The 20267-nt window shown below is 38.4% G+C and overlaps 1 protein-coding gene across 14 annotated transcripts in view; it reads right to left on the bottom strand.

The window, feature by feature from the left end:
• The window catches only part of MAGI1 (membrane associated guanylate kinase, WW and PDZ domain containing 1), a 1064730-nt gene that overhangs the window by 201528 nt on the left and 842935 nt on the right, over positions 1-20267 (bottom strand). For 9 of the 14 annotated variants that reach the window (XM_085624690.1, XM_085624691.1, XM_085624684.1 and 6 more), the window contains 3 exons: positions 11781-11816; positions 5439-5496; positions 1323-1417 (listed from right to left, as the gene is read on the bottom strand). In XM_085624690.1, the coding sequence (XP_085480816.1) occupies positions 1323-1417; positions 5439-5496; positions 11781-11816 (189 nt within the window). The remainder of the gene's footprint in view (positions 1-1322; positions 1418-5438; positions 5497-11780; positions 11817-20267) is intronic. The other 5 variants (XM_085624696.1, XM_085624688.1, XM_085624689.1 and 2 more) reach the window with 1 other exon arrangement.

Below are 20267 nucleotides of genomic sequence, written 5' to 3'. Positions count from 1 at the left end.
TAAAAAATGTATGGAGCACACAGTAATTGAAAATCTACCAAAGGAAAGTTGCATTGTTTGGAAGGTGTTAGTCATGATTGACTTGATTAAACATGGCTGGTGAGAGGTTTGGGTGCATACTGAGGAACGTCTTGTAGCTGAATTCCATCTAACAAATTGGTGGGCCATTCAAAATTTGTTGTAATAGTGAACCATTCTTAACACTGGAATGCACAAGATTGTGTGCTCAAAAAAGTTACAAAATATTAATAGATTGTGCTGCATAGCTGCATGTGAACAAACCTCATTGATCCACTTATAGCTACACTGGACAATGCCAGGATCCACAGGAAAAACTGTTTGTGCTATTTTGCTTCACCTTTTATTTTGTAGTTTATAGGAATTGGACCATGTTCCCACATTTTAACAGAAAAGAAATTAAAGTTCAAAACAAATTTCTTTAATTCAAAAAGTATATATCGATGTACTCTAAAAACTGATACTAAATGGTACATTTCTTTCATTTTATAATGTTCTTTACAGTCTTACAGCACAACCCTTTAAAATTGACCCATCCATTTTAATGAGGTAACAAAGAAATACAAGTGAGGCTGGTGGTTTGTTTACAACTGGATGTAAAGCTGCTCTGGGTGCCACTACCTCGACTACAAGTTCATCGAAAAAGTTATTTTGAAATATAATTTGCCACTCTCTCAACTGCACTATAATCTAAAGTTACGTTTAATTAAAAGCATATTTAATTGAATTAATCTGTAACTTAATCCTAACTGCTAACTTACCTCTAAATCAAATTCCATTTAATTTAACTATTGGCTTTCGCATAATCCTGATACTTAAACTTTTCCAAAATAATTTTTTTAATTTAAAAAGATACCGTAAAATAATTCTAGTGCGAACTTCAATTCTCAACCCCCTCAAATTAAACAAATCATCAACACCTAACCTTAAAACTAACTTAAATCCTATTGCTAAATTATTTTTAATTACACTAACTAAAAATGAACCTAAGCATAGTTGCTGCAGCAAGCCAAGCTCTAAAGGTGAATTTAAATTAATCTTACCGTACCTTAAACTTAAGCCCTTATCTCGAAAAGAAACAAATGCTATTTAACCCACCTCTCAAAGAAACAGTTGTATCCTATATATTTACTTTGAAGTAGTGGTAACATAGATCCAGTGGTGTTGATTAATGTTTCCAGGATAAAGCAGCTTCAATATACCGTGGGTCACCGCTGTGCCACATAACAGTAGAGTCAGAAGATTAAATGTTTGTACTTAGGGAATATGTGGCCTTATCTGCACACTGCACACTGAGTGCTTACCTTCTGGTTGAGGATTCTGCTGCTGCATCTCAAGCTGTTTCTTCCTTCGTGCTTCGAGGACTGGGTTTTCATACTGTGTCTTCCTATTTACATGGCTGTTAGAAAAATAAATGTTGCATTGAAATAAAAACCTAAGCCAGAAACCTTAAGACATGACATCTCGCCACCAAGTGCAGAAACAGAAGCATGGTGAAGTGAAGCTTCTAGTAAGGAGGATGGTGATTGTGCCAGAAATCATTATGAATAACATACATAGATCCCACCCCTTGTACCAGAGAAGAAAAAAACAAACTTGAATGGTGAAGGACTTCGGTCCTATCCATTGTTTCTTCTCCAGACTGTCACGAATCCGGACTTGGAGACAAAGAATCCAGACTAATACCATTGAATCACATTCAGACAGACAATCTAAGATGTCTAAAATAATCATAAGGTATTTGACATGTGAATTAGAATGTATGGAGAAGCCCTTATGAATACCTTCTAAACAGTTTCTAAACCATTTAACACTTCAAAATTCTAAATTATAGACAAAGGCAGGCCCTTAAGTTTAGCACTTCTAGTTAAAAAATAAGCTGTTCAGTTTCTGGCTTTTATTACACCATTGCTAGTTCTGCCAAATCTTTAAATCCACCAATTGCAGACCTTCTCTTTACCCCGTGGCAGTCCCATTTAGCATTCTTTCTTGAGGTTTATAAAATAAAAAGACCACAACTTTAGCAATGGCATCACTATACTACTTTGCACAGCTTAATTTAACAATTCAAAGACCTACAGTTTGAGAAAAGCTATGGGGTGCACTTCACTGAAAGGAGTCTGGTGTTGTTCTTCAAACTAAGCATCCTCGGCTAAAACCCTCATCATAATCAAGCAGAAAAAGAGGCTAAAAATTGTTTAATATTTCCCAATAATGAAAGGCGTCATTTTTAGCACAACTAATTACTATTCGGAAGAGTGCTTTCCTATCGGACAGGCTGCACACTTCAGGCCAGAAGTGCAGCTCTTACGAAGAAGGCAAATTAATACACTCTCAACACAGGTAGTAGCCCTGAACAGTTTCTCAGCTTGAAAGAGTAGATCAAGTTTTTCATAAGATTTCTCTTCAAGACCTGAGGCAAAGTGGTCTACCTCAAACAGGGTTCACATTTGAAGTTCATAGATAACAAAATTAACTTCCGAACTAAATAAAAGGAGTCTAGCCAGATAGGAAATCTGCCAGGTAATCTCAGGCCTCGGAAAGGTGCTCCACGTACAATGGTCACATCCAACATATCAGATTTTAGTCAAGCATGGAAGAGGTAAAGCATATCTTGCGGCTAACTGCTTATAAGTAAGCAAATACTGACAGTAGGAAGGTAAACGTAACCATGTAAATTTCATTAAGTGCCTAGATAGTATTCAAATCACAGGTGTGAAATCACCTTGACTGCAAGATATGTAGATTCCAAATAGCATGTTTTTTTGTTTAGTTTTTTTAAACAAACTGTGGACCATCCTTTCCATGTTTTGTTCTTCCCTAGGGCCAAATTCAGTACAAAACCTTGGAACCTCTTATCTACAGAGTTTGTGTGCTATCATCCTTTGAGCAGCACCTAGAAAGTAATGTGGTGGTCAACAGAATTAACATGGAGCTAGAATTTAAAGACTCACAGGATTCCTTCCGCAAAACTGCACAAAGTGTCCTTACTTCAGGACAACCGTTAATATTTGCTTGACAAGTGCAGAGAAAAATTCACTAGCAAGAACAGCAACAGACTGTCTACTCATCACAATCCTACTGGAAAGGTGGCACTGTGACAAAAGAGGTGAGTTAAATCCGCGCTCGAGTCACAAGATACTTTCAGATGCAACACAACCACCACTCTGTCCAGGCTTTCAGCTCGTTAAACCCATTTAATGGGAAAGAAGCATATGGAACCGATTTAGTCAGTGCCATTAAGTAATAATTCATAATAAACACTGGCCTTGATGGAGCTCCAATCACATAGCATTTACGTTCTGCTCCAGGCTAGAATGGGGAGGGGTGAAAGCACAAAAATCTGAGTAACTGCTTTACCAGGTCATGGGGAAAGGTAGATAATATTAATACTATCAAATATGTTAACTATTAATAGATTCATACTCCAAGTCAAACCGGAATACAAGACACAGCTGATGTACGGTTGATTTCAGCAGTATAGATTTAGTGGTAGGTAGGGAGGAACAATCATCCAAGAAACATCTACAATTTTCCTAGTGGACAATGGTTCAGTTTCTCTAAGTGAATCACATTAAAATCAGATTGCTCTTCTATTTACTGATTGAAAGCTTTCCTAGCTTCTGCTTTGGAAATTAGCTAACAAATGGTTTAAGTCACTAGGCAACTCCATGGATGGTTCAAAGATTTTTTTTCAGGGCACAGGGGTAGGATGGTAAGGTACAGAGGTATTCAACTGAAGATCAACAGCTGGCTTATTCATCCTAGTGATGGAGTTCATCTTCTTGCAGAACCGAAAAGCATTTCAGATAATATAATGTAATGCTTACAATGAGTGATTTCCATGTTCTTGGACATTCAAATAATGATCAACCTTCCATCCTGAAAATCTCCGACTCTGGAACAATGAGGCTGTCCGTGCCATCGATGAGATCCCATAGGGATGTACATGAGCCCGATTTATGGGCAGGCAACAGGCACTGAAGTAATTAAGTTTAACATGAAAGGTACATAGAGGACGTACTTCATATGTAAAGAGCAACAAGTGTAGTTAATATTTTTTAACCATGGCACCAATAGTCTCATTTTGACATTGTCCGTGAAAATCATGTTGCAATTGTCATGAGCTTTGGTTTGTGGAGAGTCTTAATCTGGGACCCAATTAATAAAAGTACTCTGAGCTTAGATCACAAGGCGTAAGGGAAGGGTCCTCTATTGACCTGTGGCCAAAACAAAGTCACATTTAAATAAAAAGCACAAGTCAGTTAGCATCCAGTGGCATTTTTCATTGCTTACAAAAAGTAAAGAAGTTTGTTTATATCTTTGTAGCAGTGAATCTGGTAACACATTCAAGACCATCACTCCAATTTCTTTAGTATAATCCACATGGCCCTATTGACAGGATTCAGGGTACTTTGCAGGCAACTGCTGAATTTGCTAACATCTAGAATGGTAGGACGCTACTCCTACTATAGATAATGTAAAATCAATTGTGTAGGTGAATAACACTGGTGAAATCACCACTCAAAGATGTGCTCAACTGCTGGCCAATCGTTTCATTATAGGACTCTGGTAACAAATCATAAAACCACACTTTAAAAATGCCACCATATTGTCACAAGTTTGGCCACCTATCACTTGGAAGGTGGGATGGTATGAACTAAATGTGTGGTGCAGCTCGGGGCTTACTTAGGAAAGGACAACGGGTACCCAGGAGGTTCATAGGAAAGAATAGTTTAGTTCCCTGCCGGAGGAATCTTTTGCATGAGTCGAGAAGGGTAATTATGGCAAGGTATCCATAAGTCCATGCACTTGTTTGACCTCGGCAAGAAATGGACTGTCACAATTAGAGTTTCTTCATGCTCTCCTTATCTCAAGCCCTTTGTCTGTGCTCAGAAGTGTTGAAACATCTGCATTCGTTACAGACCAGCAGGGCTCAGGAACACTAGAAACTCTTGCTCCTTTCATGCAACTCTCCTGCACCAGCTGGATCCAGCCTCTTCAATTGGAGTTCCTTACCACAAATGCTCATCTCATCTCCCAAGTGTGTTTTACACAGTTTTGGGGACACTAGTAATATAGGCCTATAACTTGGACACTCAAATGCCGCAAAACAAATTTGTCAGCTCCTATTCGGAAATCATACAATAAGTTTTTTAATGCCAACATCCTCATTGGTCAATCTGAATCCCTCCATAATAAACAACTGATATTGCCAGTGTGGAGCAAACATGCCATGAAGCAGCCAAATATCAAACACACTGGCTCAACACCAAATGTCTATTTTCAAATACATACAGATGCAAACATGACATTACAGTATGAAGAAAAGAAAATGTTCCATTGTACAAAAACAAGAACTGTTACAAGACTTGGTCACACAAATATGACAAAATGAATCCATAAAACATTAAACTTACTCTACATAGTAGACACCATATACCGGGTCTTCAATCTTTTCCCAACCAGTAGGCAACTCTAAAAATCAAACAAAAAAATAATTGTAGGTTTAAACAGGCGATTCTCATTCTAAACTGCGATGTTTTGGTTTCCAGCAATACATTCCTAAATCAGCATCATATCATTGGAAGCAACACATTCTATTTTTCCTCAAACTATATGTTGGGATTATTAACATGCCTCAATTTCAATCTTCAAGAGACATTTCAAAATTGTAACATTTTGAAATAGTTTTGTACTGCAAGCAAATGTCCACCAAGAACTTCAAAGTGAGAACATTAAAAGACTAAAGTTTTCTTAAGAATTTTCCCTTTGTAGAATCACACGATCAATATTCATTTCTTAATTATTTCTTAATACATGTATGCATGCAATATTTATATAGTATAATCCAAGAAAAAAAGCAGTGGAGCACCGTACAGTCAAATGCAAAGACCTAGTTTATTTATTATTGGTGGGGTATCTTAGATGCGAGTCTTCACCCTTCATCTAAATTGGAGCAGGCCTGGGGCAGTCCTAATGGATATGCTGAGATCATTTAAGGTCCTAAATAGAATGATGGGCAAGTATCATCACTTCTGTATTACCATTGCACAATCTGAACTTAAAACCGCACTCACCAACATAACACAAGGCCATAAAAATCAGCATGTGATAATACTCTTATTTGCAATTAGATTCTTGTCATTATTGCTTAAGACCCAAAGATGCCATAATGAAACCATATAGTGTGAAAATAACTAAATGAGAACCTACGCTGGAATATCAAAGGGAGAAAATAAAAATGGCAACTGCACTCAACTGGTTGCCAGATACTTTGAAGGTAAGCAGGAAGCTGTTAACTTTTCTCAATATTATTAACCATATTTGATGGAAAGCTACTCAATGCATTAGAACAAAAACTAAAAATGTGTGCACAAAGTTGTGACTTATTTATAGATAAGATTATAAAAAAGCAACCGATTATCAGTGTCACCATGAGATAGATGGTTGGGGAAGGTGTGAGGGGGAAATCCATATGAGATATTCTAGTGGATTCTATCCTGCAGCTAATCCTGAAACATCTTTGCACCTCCACCTTCCTTTTAATTTGTCTTGAGGATAACCTTCAAAAGTATCTGTCGCTTTCACTCAATTTAGCCTTTGACAGATCTCTATTCTTGCATTTAAACTACCAGATATATTCAGCATTTCATATGAAAGGTTGTCTCAGTTTTTTTTTTTTTTTTTTTTTTTTTTACGCCTTATACCAGCAAATAAGCACTGCTATTCTATCATCTGTCAGGCAACGGCAGACTTTGTAATGCCTTATTTCTTAGGGGTTAAACACTAAGTGGATTTTGTCAGAACTTACAACTCGGCTAGGCAAGGCTTATTTTCAACTGCCTTTGGAGTACCACTCAGCAGGATCCTTGAAGTAATATTGCTTAACCCCTGCCAGTGGCATTTGAAAGCAATACAGCCTCCCTCCTGTTGGAGAGAGGGTATGAGGACTTGGCAGGGACTTGTAAAAAGGAAGTTTAGAATTTACCATCAGTTGACCAGGCTGTATAGAGACTTTCTCACTCAGTGGCATAGCACTGTTTACAACAGTTATTTCTACTAAATAGGAGAAGTCACTATGCAATTTAAATTGAGTCTTGTAAAATGTTGAGCACCACAAAACAATGTGAGCTCTGCTCAGTTTGTGAGGGAGACCCATTTTGAAAGGAATTCGGTCCAGGTTTGGAGACAGGAGATCTAATCACAGTGATCAGAAACAGCGCTGCATTACAGATCTTAATTCAGTGCAAATTCCTTCTGGGGGCTGAGGCTGGTGGGGGACCCCTTCAACAGCTCCATTCAGTATGAAGTGCAGTGTAACATATGCTTGCAGATGGTTCCATAGAAGGTATGATGGAAGATATTGGCCTTCCCTTATCTTTTGTACAATCCCGTTATTTGGCAAAATTCAATCATCCATACCTACAGATCTTCCAGAGCCTTCCAAATATGTTTACGTGATATCTCATCAGCTCTGTTCTTTCTACGATTTTAGACAATACATTGAAAACCGTCATCATAAGTATTACTAGAATCTCAAAAGCCACTTATTTTTGATTTAAGAAAATGAAAGCAAATCAATCTAGAATTGAGGCAACAGCCCATAGCTATCGTTTAATCTGCCCATAGATAGCCCCATTTTATTGCAGGGTCCATTTTTATGGATGGAAATGTTTTTCCTTTTGTCACTGCTTTTAGAGTAATGTCTCAACTGGGCAGATTATCTAGCCTTTAAAGGAGACAAATACTCCTCAAACATCAATCACCTAGTTATTAATGAGCTCACTGAACTGGCCGCTGGTCCGTTTGCACATTTGCCTGTATCGCGCAAAACACATTCCACAAAGTATATAGCTTCAACAATTTAATTTCTTCTTGTCCAACAGGTGGATCATAATCCTTGAATACTATTAACACGGAGGCCCACTGAAGTTCAACTCCTAAAAGCACAAGAGACAAGAAAGTAATCTAAAATTTACATCAAGAACTGGATAGGGCCTTTACCTTCTGCATAGTTACATAAAAAACCAGTGCTCGAGTCAAATATGGTAGCTGCCAGTTTAGGTCTCCCAGCAGAGTAAGCAAAATGTTAAACTCCTTACAAATTAACCTGTTCCTTCACAGGAGCTGTGCAATCGATAAATGTCCTATTTTGAGAATTTATAAAAGCAATCAAAGATACTGGGGTCTCCCTTCACTCCAAGTGCACGTTATGCGATTCATTCACCCATATAACTGGTGCAAATAAGCAAAGGGCGACATTTTCATAGGTTGATGGACTGCATATCCATCAAAGGAGGAAGAAGTGAATTTGAAAAAAGGAAATAAAGAAAATGCTTACAAAGGGAGATGTAGAATTAGCATATTGGGCTGAGAAGAAACATGCAAACACACATTAGGAAGGAAGGCATCAGGTTCCTCACAAACGCAGGGTGAGGAAGAAAACAGCAGACAGGTCAAGGCACACTGAAGAGGGTAATCACAGTCATTGTAGACAAGTAGGATACAGCAGACAGACCACATCATTAATTGAAGAGAAGGGAGAGGAGACCGCCATGTGTTATTTATGAGGGTTATGCACGAGACAAAGCAAAAGGTTAAGATTAGTGGAAGATATTTTACAAGTGTGTATGAAGAAATACGTCAGCACACATTGACAAATACAGTCAGAACAGATGGTGGGTAAGAGATCGATACACCCCAATGTGGAAACATATGGACCAGGTAGCAAAGAGACCAGGCTGGAAGGAGGGAGAAGAGAAAGACACCCTAATTGGCGGGATGAAGAGGCCTAAAGACAGAGGTCCACTTTGCTGTTTAGGTGGAAGGGAAAGCAAGTGGGACCTCAGAGAGGTGCATCTGGAAGGGAAAGAAAAGGTGAGGAACATCCAAAAGGTAAGGCCAAAGGATGACTGTCCACCAGGAAACAGCATGTGATACACACTCCAGAAAAGAGATGAATCAGTTGGGCCAAAAACACAAACAAAATACAAACATAAGTGGTAATCAATAAAAGGACCCAATTTTGAGGTAAATTAACACTATTGGGAAAAGGTCACTGGCCGGCTCAGGAAATAGACTTACTATGCTCATGACAGATTTAACAGTCAATCAAGCATAAAACCGAGACAACTGTACAAGGTAAAAGATAAGTCTAAAGAAAAGCAGGAAAGCCTTGGGCATATTGATGAATAAATACTGTGGAGAAAGATAACCCACAACTATACCCAAAGCCCTTTGGAAACAGATGCAGTTGTTCGAGTAAATGGGCAGTCATGCCTGAGATACGCTTCTAGCAAATGCAGATCAAATATTGTTGTCTTGGGAGAAGTTCTTAACTTCCATGAGTGTTAATCACACACAAAAAGGACCAGGTACAAATTAAGTTATTTAGAAAATGTTCTGATTCTAGCAGCGATCATGAAAAACAAACATATCCACCACTTACAATAGCGGTAGAATGCAGAACTGAACTATAACACTATTTATTATTGTAGCATCATTTAAAACTCTGATGACACATGCTATAGTCTTTGAACAAGCCCTAAATGCAGGATCATTTATGGACTCTTCAACTTTAAAATCAATCCTTGCTGATGGTCTCCATCATGGTCTCCATCATACTCAAACAACTTAAGTGAGATAGAACCTTGACTCAAACGGTAACAAAAACGGCAGCTGAAAGTAACTAACAAATGGACAGGTGACTACTCAAAGGAAAATGCAATAATATTTGATAAATTTTTTTTAATTATGCAACAATTGTATTCATTAAACACATCTCTTGCATTTTCTGAAATGATCTTTCAGTTAATGAAGTACTTCAAACATTCTTTAAAAAGTCTAATTAAACAATGTTTAGAACCATTATTTCAAACAAGTCTAAACTCTTGCTAAGAAATTAGAGCAAGAAGCGATCCAACAAAGCTACAGAGCAGTCACAGTTCTTTAGACTATTATATCAACACTATTACAAATAATTCAAAACATGCCAGATAAACCTTAAATCTCTTAAACTATTTGCAATATGAATTACAGGGGGTGAGTCTGTGTCAAATCCTCAAATCCTGCTCAATAATTTATCTGAAGGATGCATTACATTAGGTGGTGGTGATTGATAGCCTGGTTACATGTACCAAAAATACACTGTTATGGAACGCTCTGCGATAGGAAATAGGATTGACCACTAGCTTCTGCCTCGAATGTTTAAGCTGTATCCTGGGAGATATTCCAGGGTCTTTTAATTTCAAGATTATAGGTTAATATCAGGGTTGCTTACTTCTCATTTATCACCAAATTAACATGTCACTGGACCATAGTTAGACACCTCATATTAGAAGACAATCATCTGAAGATTACATAGTCGTTTTTGATATCGAACATAATCAAACCCCTCACTACAACATTCGCTTCCTCACAGATCTTTGTCAATCCCTTAAAGGTTCCATAAGACGTCTGTTTAATCTGTAAAGTGTTTGCCAGCTTTTGCTCAATAAAAGGCTGTTAAATATAATACAGATACTTTTAACTGCCTTGTGCCATCTCACGCTGAAAAAATCAAACACCTAACTAAAATAAATGTAAATTTAAAAATTCGAAACAGTCATTTTCTGTTTACAATCCCAGGTCAAATTTCTTATAAAATCCACAGTAAAATGCCAACTCACCACAATAATTAACACTTCACAAGTCTTGTCTACTTTTCTTGATTATATAAGTTCTACCAAACTTTGAAGAAGAGTGTTTGTGTCAAATTTGCCTCTTCCTGGCAACAATATTAAGCTTGACTATTCCTTCCAGTAACTCTTTAAAAGTGCTTTTTAGCCTAGAAATGCTCCATTTAGAATACTAAGTAATAATACACTCCTTACGTCACACATTAACTCAAACTGATTTGTTTTGGCTCACATTACCGTCTCTAAAGCCCATGTCCATTCAACGCCGATCATTCAACGGCAGTCATTCAACACTGATCATTCACACGTCTCATCTCACAGCCTTCAACGATTTTGCTTGGTGGTACTACTCTTCTTCTCAGTACTACTATTCACATTTATCTTTCTACCCTCCGAAGCATAAACATACTTCATGCCTTTGTTACCTACAACCATATACCATTCTACTTTGCAAAGTGTTCTACCATTAGCAAAGCATATTGAATTTTGCCGATAAGAAATATGTGGTTTCCAAACTCAATGGGATTCTTTTATGGACTGTGGAATGTGGTCCTAAAAGGTCCTGCTGCTATTTGAACTTACAACCACAAGGTCAAAAACGGACCCTTTAGTGTGGATTAGATGACTGACCCACCAGATATCAAAAACATTTGGATGTACATCTGCACCAATTAAAAACTATTCCCTAGCTACTTTTTACTAGTTTCCTTTAAGGTCCACTTGCCCCTGCTTACTCCAAGTAAAATTGTTTAATACACCCAATTGACAATGGCAACTTATGTAAAATCTTTTCATCATAAAAGAAAACTACCATACCAATCAAGCATTCAGTTTCAAGACATAAGAACATGCACCATTGGCCTCCATAAAGCTAAGAAAATATGAATTATGGGTGCCTTTAAAATTGGTCCTCAATGGACCCTAAATACATATTGAAGGGCATGCCACACACGTATCTCATATGCCTGCATGGTGGAGTATCCCGCTGAATGAAGTTCGGAATGCAATCAGCACATCACACAAACACCCAATACATTGTGGTCATTCTTCAGACAGATATCAAAGGTTACATCTGTGAGTTACCTAGTTCACTGTCCAGTTCCTCGGTGTGTACCCCTTCTTCTCCAAGGCAAGAGCAGTAAACGAGATAGAAAAGATTAAAAGAAAAATTCAGACACCGGCACCAAGCAAGACACTCCTTCGAGCAAAAGGCATAGCCAAATTTACACAGATCGCGTCATAGTAAATAACATATGTAGTGTGTTCCGAAAGGCCATCAGTTTATCCGTATATAATGGAATTCACCAGATGAAAAAGAGTGGTGAACAGAGTCCTTCCTGCCTGAAAATTCACACTTTTACAAGGATAATACACAGCTGGTTTCATACAGGAAACAAAGTTAGTGCGACAAGTCAATTAGCCTAATTGTAGATACATAAGCACTTCTGCAATCAGGTCCTTGCTGTCAAGGTCTTTTTTGAATGACTGCATGAGAAGTAGCGAAAGAGAATATTTTCCTATAGGTCTCATACTTTGGCATTCTAGCTCCAGTTACAGAAATGTAGACTATAATGAAAATAGTAAATTCACATTTGGCAGTTAATAGCTAACTAATTTCAGTAATTCATAGTCGGCTCAAGCTATTAAGTATGGTGCTGAAGAGGGGACCTGCAATAAATTATCTTTTCAGAGGAGAGAACTGCCCTGTGCCATTTTCTGGATTTTTAAATTCACAAATGAATGTCATTTGTAGATTTTATTAAATTTATACAACATAGCTTACTTCCATTTTCTCAATCACTGAATCAGACAGCACACCTTTCAACTGTAGTAAAGTTTAAGTTGATGCCATTAAAGCTAGAGTAAAAGCATCTGATTAGGTTCTATAGGACTCAGGGTGCTGGAGAGGCCAGGAATTGGTTCCAATTTTATCAAGAAGGTCAAATGGATACGTTTTGCGCTCCACCATGCGTATAGCAATGTTTTATTTATTTCAAATGTTCCTTTTTTATCAGGCATATTCAAATTGAGGAGCATTAGACAAGGGTGCTCTCAGTTCCCCCCCTTGTTGGTGTGAAATAAACGGAACTGCCAGGGTTAACACTCACACGGCTTTCTCAAGGAATGCACAATGTTCAAAATTTAACTCAAGATGGGAACATCTAATCCTTCCATGATTTAAAATCATAATTCCTTATAGCTTTCCCACACAATTAGATGTTCTTGTAGAAGTCCCAATGAGTAAAAGTTACTAGAGTACAAAGTTTACAATCCTTACGGATACATGACATTTTAAAAACTTGGAGTAAGGACAAAGCTGGCGGGCTGACCCATCATTTTGAGACATGGACTTATGTCCAAGGAGAAAGAAAGCATCCCGAAAAAAAGCCTATGAGGGTGCTTGGTCAACCCCCTATCCAAGCATGATAAAACACTTTCAGGAAGCAATACTGAAGTTTGTGGACTTTAAAATCTTACATGCTTCCTATAGGATATCCTAATTTTTTAATGTCAAATGACCTTTCCACAGGTAGGAACTGCTGGAGAACAAACATTCACTGTGCAACCTTCAGCACATTCTGTAGTCATGCCCATACTGAAGAAGCAATTGTTGGATATCTGGGTGGATATATAGGTATGTTACAACCTGCTCTTACCTGGTCTTCCTGCCCAGACTCTAAAGTTCTACAGAAACATGTGTTTAATGTGAATTTTAGCTTTAGTTTATGTTTTCACTATGTTCACTTCGGACGTTTTTCCCTGAACATTTTTAGCCATTTCAAAATGTTAAGGAAAAACTGTGTCAAACAAAGTTAACACAACATGTTTTTCATAAGGAGGTCTGGTAAGAGCCAGGTGGAGCAGTCTCTTGGTGGATACCACTCTGTCAGATTCTACAAGGCCCAGTGTTCCAGTGCCTGGGATTACCAGGTGTGCCGTACTAAGTCTGGATTTACCAGGTGCAGAAATAAATTTACCAAAGTAAAACAGCAGAGCCCAAGGACTAGCGGTGGCTCAACCAAGACACTTCATGACTTTAGCCTATCTGCAACACACACAACTGACCTGCTGTGCACCCCTACACTAACATTCACCACCCGATCAGAGGATGTGGCAAATCGCATCAGAAAACCTTCCCACAATCTGACAAAACCTGTGATTAACACAGTAATTCTAGGTCCCAGAAGCTATTCCTTAATCTATTGATATACCAGGTTGATTAAGTAGTTCTAGCCCTCTTGTCACTTCCCTCTTAAATCCAGCCAATTCTGAATGTATCCCAAACAGTGCAATGTCTTAGCTTTGCTTGAAGTTCTACAGATGAGAATTGAGACTTCTGTCGAGCTCATTACTATTTGTGATTTAGTTTACCTGGGCATTCTGTTCAAAGTAGAACAGGTGGTGATGACTCCCTGTACCCCTCTACAAGGAGAGAGCACATACAACCTGCGATGCACAAATACCCACCCCCTACTAGCATCAGCTCCATCGCTCCTGCCCCAATTTTGGTTCATGAATACAAGAAATCCACCAGAAATACACTAGGTGCATACCTGCAACTTGCACAGATTGAGAATTGCCCAGGTTAGTGACTGAACTGCATTCACCATTCTTAATCATCTACACTGCCACATTGACACTTGCTATAGCTGGCTATACACCTGGCCGAAACGCGATTACTAGGCAGACTAGTATTAAAAAAGGAGTGGTTCAGTGTTGAATTTGTAAAACAAATAGAGCTACATCGGCCGGGCCTGGTGGCTTACTGGACTAATGCATCCACTGTAGGGGCCTGTGTTTGACCTCATGGTCACAGGTTCAAATGCCAGCGGGTCCTCTCGGCCTTTTATCCTTCTGAGGTCGACAAAATGAGTATCATTGAGTTTGGTAACAAACATCCGTTATTCACCGCCAAGATACCCTTCTGGGTGAACGCGTGCTTTACAAATACATGTTATGTTATACATAAATAAGTCCTGGCCTCAAACCTTTCTTTGAAGTGTGCCACTGGCACTGATGAATTACAGGGTTGCTGAATACTAATTCTGTCTCATCTTGCTTCCACCTTATACCTCGTTTTTCTCAACATCTTACCCATTCTTTATCGAACTACTGCAGTTTTTCATCACTGCGTTCTCCCTTTGTTAATTTTTTCCTATCGTTCTCTTCCTCCTATTTCTGCCTTTTCTCTTGCTCTGGGTAAAATTCTGATGAAGAAATTGAAGTCCTGGTGTACCCAAAAAAGGAGTGCTGGTGCCGATTATGTGCAACCAAATTAAGTAATGACCGAGATCTCACAAAGGGGAGGATGGCTATGCATTTCCTGCAATTTTTAATTTTTTTTTAAACTCTTTTATTGGTTTGAAACAAATTAGTCACATTTCTTGATTTGTATACAATTGTACAATAACATTCGTCATACATTCAATAGGAATCAGTAGTACATCCGTTGTCAAGTCCCATTGTATTTCAGGTATTTTCCCTCATCTCCATCTCCCTGGTAGGTGAGATACACAGTTCACCCCTGTATACATTCCATTTACTCAATTTTTTGTCAAATTCTTTTAGGGCAGCCTCTTGCAAAAACCTATTTTTAAGAATGTGTCTCTAAAGTGAAGCATGGTTTGAACGAGCCTGTAGGGATATTTCCAATCAGAACCACAAATGATACAAAATTACACAAAAAAGAAAATTTATTTAGTTGTTCTCATTTACCATGTGAACATTGGCTTGCATTTCCAAATAAATTCTGGATACAAAACTTCTCGCCAAACAATTTAATACAAGGAACGTTTTACTATCTGTCAGATATAGTTCTTATACTCTGCAAGGACTCTATGCTTTTGTTCTTCAGAGCCTTTTTAATGTGGGCCTAGCATAATAATCTTTACAAGATCACACATGTCAGCATATTATCTGAAACGGTAATTACTGAAATGTAATGATTTACTATAAAATCACATTCTGCTCTTACAAGAAACGTATGCTTATAGAAAATTGTCATTATTCCCAAATTCTAGGTCCTACGTAATTTGCAATGAAAACGTCAAAGTTAATATTACCCAGAACAGGGTTATATTTAACACTTCTTACAACCACTGGTAAAAACTCTTACCACATTTGTTACAATAATATTTACTGTCTGCATATTATGTTTGCGTATGCTCATTTTTAGTGTTTGGAAGAACCCATAACTTCAGATACTAGTTCTTGCATACCAGGTGATATGATGATTAATGCATTCCTTAAAAGGTGTGATAAGTTGCAATATTTACCACTTTGGTGTGACGTAATAACATCATAATGTGAGCATACATTTTATATAAATATTTTGTGTAACATTTTCCTGATGGGAAGAACATCCATGGAGAATGCATTTGTAGAGCCCAGTGAGCTAACAGAAAAGGTGGTAATATAAATTTCTGAAACTTTAAAACTGCTGTGTTTTTTACTTGACTCTTTAAATAGAACTCTTGGTTTCTGTGCAATTCAACTGTGAAAACCGCTGTATTTTCCAGCAGTTACTGTTTGAATTTGTGACCTAGTTTCCCCTGTACTGTGCTTAGGCCTGCAGAGGCAAGTCCTCCCCCTTTTTTTTTTTTTTTTTTTTTTAAAGGCAAAAAGGCAAAGTACACCCCCAGAGGCTAAGCATTGTGTGTTGAAAAGACTACTTCATCTGCATTATTGTTTAAACCATGCTGTGAAAACTGCTGGTTTTTACCACCCTTAATTGTTTGAATTAGTGTTCCCGTTTCCCCTGTACTGTGCTTAGCTGCAGAGGGAAGCCCCCAACCCATACCCCCCCCCCCGTCATTTGATTTTTAAAGTTAAAAAGGCTAAGTAGACCACCAGAGGCTAAGAGTGTGCTTGAAAGACTGCCTCATCTGTTTTATGGTTTAAATTGTGTTTGGAAAGTGTATGTAGCACTCATTTTTGGATAGAAAAAAGTCATTTGTTTAAGTGCGCGAAAAGCAGTATATTAAGTGGCTTAGATTTGGGCCTTACCAGCAGGGCTAAAATCTGGACCTGCAAAGTGTAGATTGAGCCTTACTGTCTCCAAAGAAGATTATGTTCTTCAGGAGCAGCATCATCCCTGCCACCGGGTAATCAGCCTGTGCTTAAGGTCACATGCTCCTTATATAAGTTTCCTATTGGTTGTTACATCTGTGCACTGATTGGTTCCTATATCTGCAGTTCCTAATGGACTTCTGGTTAGGGTTCTGATTGGCTGATAGGTTTGGGATTCTGATTGGTTCAGGAGGCTAGGTTTTCTATTGGACTTAAGGTTCTGATTGGTTGCTAGGTCTAGGGCTGTGACTGGTTGTAAGGACCTGGTCTCCAATTGGTCATAGGGCTTAGCGCTAGTGGTTAGGCTTTCCATTAGCCAAAGGTGTCACCTGATAACAAGGGCTATTTAAGCTTAGGGCTCAGGGCAACTCAGCCGGGCATCAAGGCGAAGGATGGATAGGACAAGGATAGTTGCCTGGGTGGGCCTAGGGTCATAAAAGCTGCCCTTTTTTCGATTCACCAGCACCAACCTTAACCCATCCACAAACATTAACACACTCACAGCAAATGCACTTGACTCATGCATAGTAAAAAAAAACCCTAGCTCCATTTCATTGTTTCAAATACCACTACAAAACTCACACACCCTTCAACCCCACCTGCCACATAATGGCACCTTCACTCTCCCACAAAACACCACTGTCTTTTACCACTAACAAATCCACACATCATCAACACAAAGCCACATTATACATAACTTTAATTCATCCAGACACACACTCCCTGTTCATACAAAGCTCCAGCTCTACCCACTACTTGCTCCTAACAGTCCCCTTTGTCACCTCCAAGCCTATACTCAGCCCTACATCACTTCATCCACCAACATTACTATACTCCTTATTTTTTTAACCAAAATCACACAAAACAACCCTCACACTGCACCACACAGTACCTCTTTCAGCTATCAAATCTAACACAAACACTCATAACACACTCTTTTACAAAACACATCACAACTCCTTTACCTTTCAACTTCCACTCACCACCAATACTTCACATACAAATACTTATCATAAAAACATTACATAATCATCTCCTCTCACTACACCACAAAAATAACACAAAACTGCATAATACTGTCCATCGAATATATGACGTTAGATCGCGGTCTTCACACCGCAATACGTTTACAACGCAGTCATTACAACTCAAGTAGTTACAACGACTTGCGCTGGAGGGCGCTGGACTTAAGAATAGTATTATTTACTATTCCAACTCCAGCCTACTTAACAGTAGGGAAGGTATTGGAATAGTAAATCATACTATTCCTTAGTGTATAGCGCCATCCAGCGCAAGTCGTAACGACTTGCGTTGCAATGGCCACGTTGTAAACATATCGTGGTGTAAAGACCGCGTTGTAACAGATGTCTCCCCTTTCCATCATAAACTGTAAACATACACCCACTCCCACCCTCCTAAACCATCTTTATTGCCAACCTTCCTCTCATTCCCACACCTAACACAAATACACCAACTAAACAATTCTCATTCAAACACCACTCATCCATTGCACAATTCAGAGCCTTACAACATAACCGACATGCTGCACCACCACCACCAACTCATACACCTTCCACCCAAAACAGACGCAACCAAAATAAACATGCCACTTCACAACTTTGCACCTCCGTGTCTATAATATATATATAGCTATCTATCTATCTATCTATCTATCTATCTATCTATCTATCTATCTATCTATCTATCAAGGCTACTCTACAAAAACACAGCTCACCAACTCACTATCATACACCATCTCTACCATCTACACACGCAGACCCACCAAAATGCCTTCTAGGTCTGCTGGACGAGGAATATGATATAGAAAAGCAACACGATTGCCATCCTCATAAAGCTAATACCCGCACAAATGACACCTGCTACAAATTCAAAAAATACTGCTCACTCTTCTACAAAACAAAGACACGCCATCAACAAAACACAATCTCTAAACTGCCTATTAATAAATGCTCGATCACTCTCTAAAAACAAGCATCATATCTATGACCTACTCACTGACACAGCCTGACTTACTCTTCATAACTGAATCATGGTTGGGAGATGACATGGTTCCAGTTTTGCATGAATCCTTTCTTCTAGGCTATCAAACTATCACACAAAATCGTACAGGCAAAAGGGGAGGTGGACTAGCTATTCTATTCAAACAACCAATACATCTCACTAAAGACAACAACGTTTCCATACCAGATTGTGAGGTCCTCTTCACCGATGCAACACTATACCAACCACCAAACACCTTCCATTAACTTCTTTCTAATTTACAGACGTCCACCAAGTAATGCAACATTACCAGACATTTCTAGACGCAGTTTCAAACCGGTTAACACTACACTCCAACCTATGTATTCTGGGTGACCTCAACATTTGGTTTGACAAACTCAATGTGCCTCATCCAAAAACCAACATCACTGGCCTTCACATACTGAACCTACATCAGATTGTCCCCAAAAACACAGACCTCACTGGACACATCCTAGATGTCATTTTTGCAAATCCAGAACTAGTTACCTTTCAAACGATTACACCAGTTACATGGTCAGACAACCATTTGTTAGCTTTGTAACATAAAACACGACAAAGCAACATAGCTAAAACCACATTACATGCATTCACCTATCGACCGTGGAACAAACTCAATTTTAAATACTTGGAAACACAACTAACATCAAATAGATCCAGATGCAATAAATTACATTTAAAAACTACACAAGTGGCTACAGGAAGCTTTTGATATCCTAATACCAATCAAAATAACAAAATAGACAAAAGAAAACAGGTTTTAAGAGAAATACAGAATTAAAACTGATAAAACAGCAAGTTAGAAAGTTACAACACACCTGGCTCAAAACAAAGAGCAATCGACACACATTTTACCTACAGAAACTTAACAGATTATACAAGTCAGGTATCAAAAAGCTTTAAAAGGGTACTATTCAAACAGAAATAAAAATGCTAAATGCGCAAATAAGGAATTTTACAAAATTCTCACGGAATTTCCAAAACTTAAATGCATAGAAAGAACTCATCCCATTACTCGAGAATTCAAGGACAAACTGGCAAATCATTACACAACCAAGTTAGACATGGTTGGACTCCTATATAAAGCAAAGGAAAACCACCAGCACCAACCCATTTCCAAAAATACCCTCCAAGAGTAGGCTTACCCAGCCACTCCATTTGTACAAGCAAATATCACAAAGTGAATTAGTGGATCTGGTCAAAGCAAGCAGGCCTGCCCGCAGCCTTTCTGACCCTTGCTCACCACAAATATCCAAGAACATTCTTCTACCTGCCTCTGTTGCCACACCAGTAAGAAGAATCGTCAAAAATTCCTTAACCACTGGAATCTTTCCAGAAGACCTAAAAATAGGCACACATATGCCCATTATTAAAAAAACACTAACCTGGACCCGTTTGACCCCGACAGTCACAGATCATTTAAAAAATGGACTGTTTCTGGGCTAACTGATAGAAAGAGCA

This window comes from Triturus cristatus, chromosome 9 (genome assembly GCF_964204655.1).
Source record: "Triturus cristatus chromosome 9, aTriCri1.1, whole genome shotgun sequence".
Classification (NCBI taxonomy): domain Eukaryota; kingdom Metazoa; phylum Chordata; class Amphibia; order Caudata; family Salamandridae; genus Triturus; species Triturus cristatus.
The sequence above is the reverse complement of the archived record's forward strand: the minus strand, read 5'-3'. Positions and strand labels throughout refer to the sequence as shown.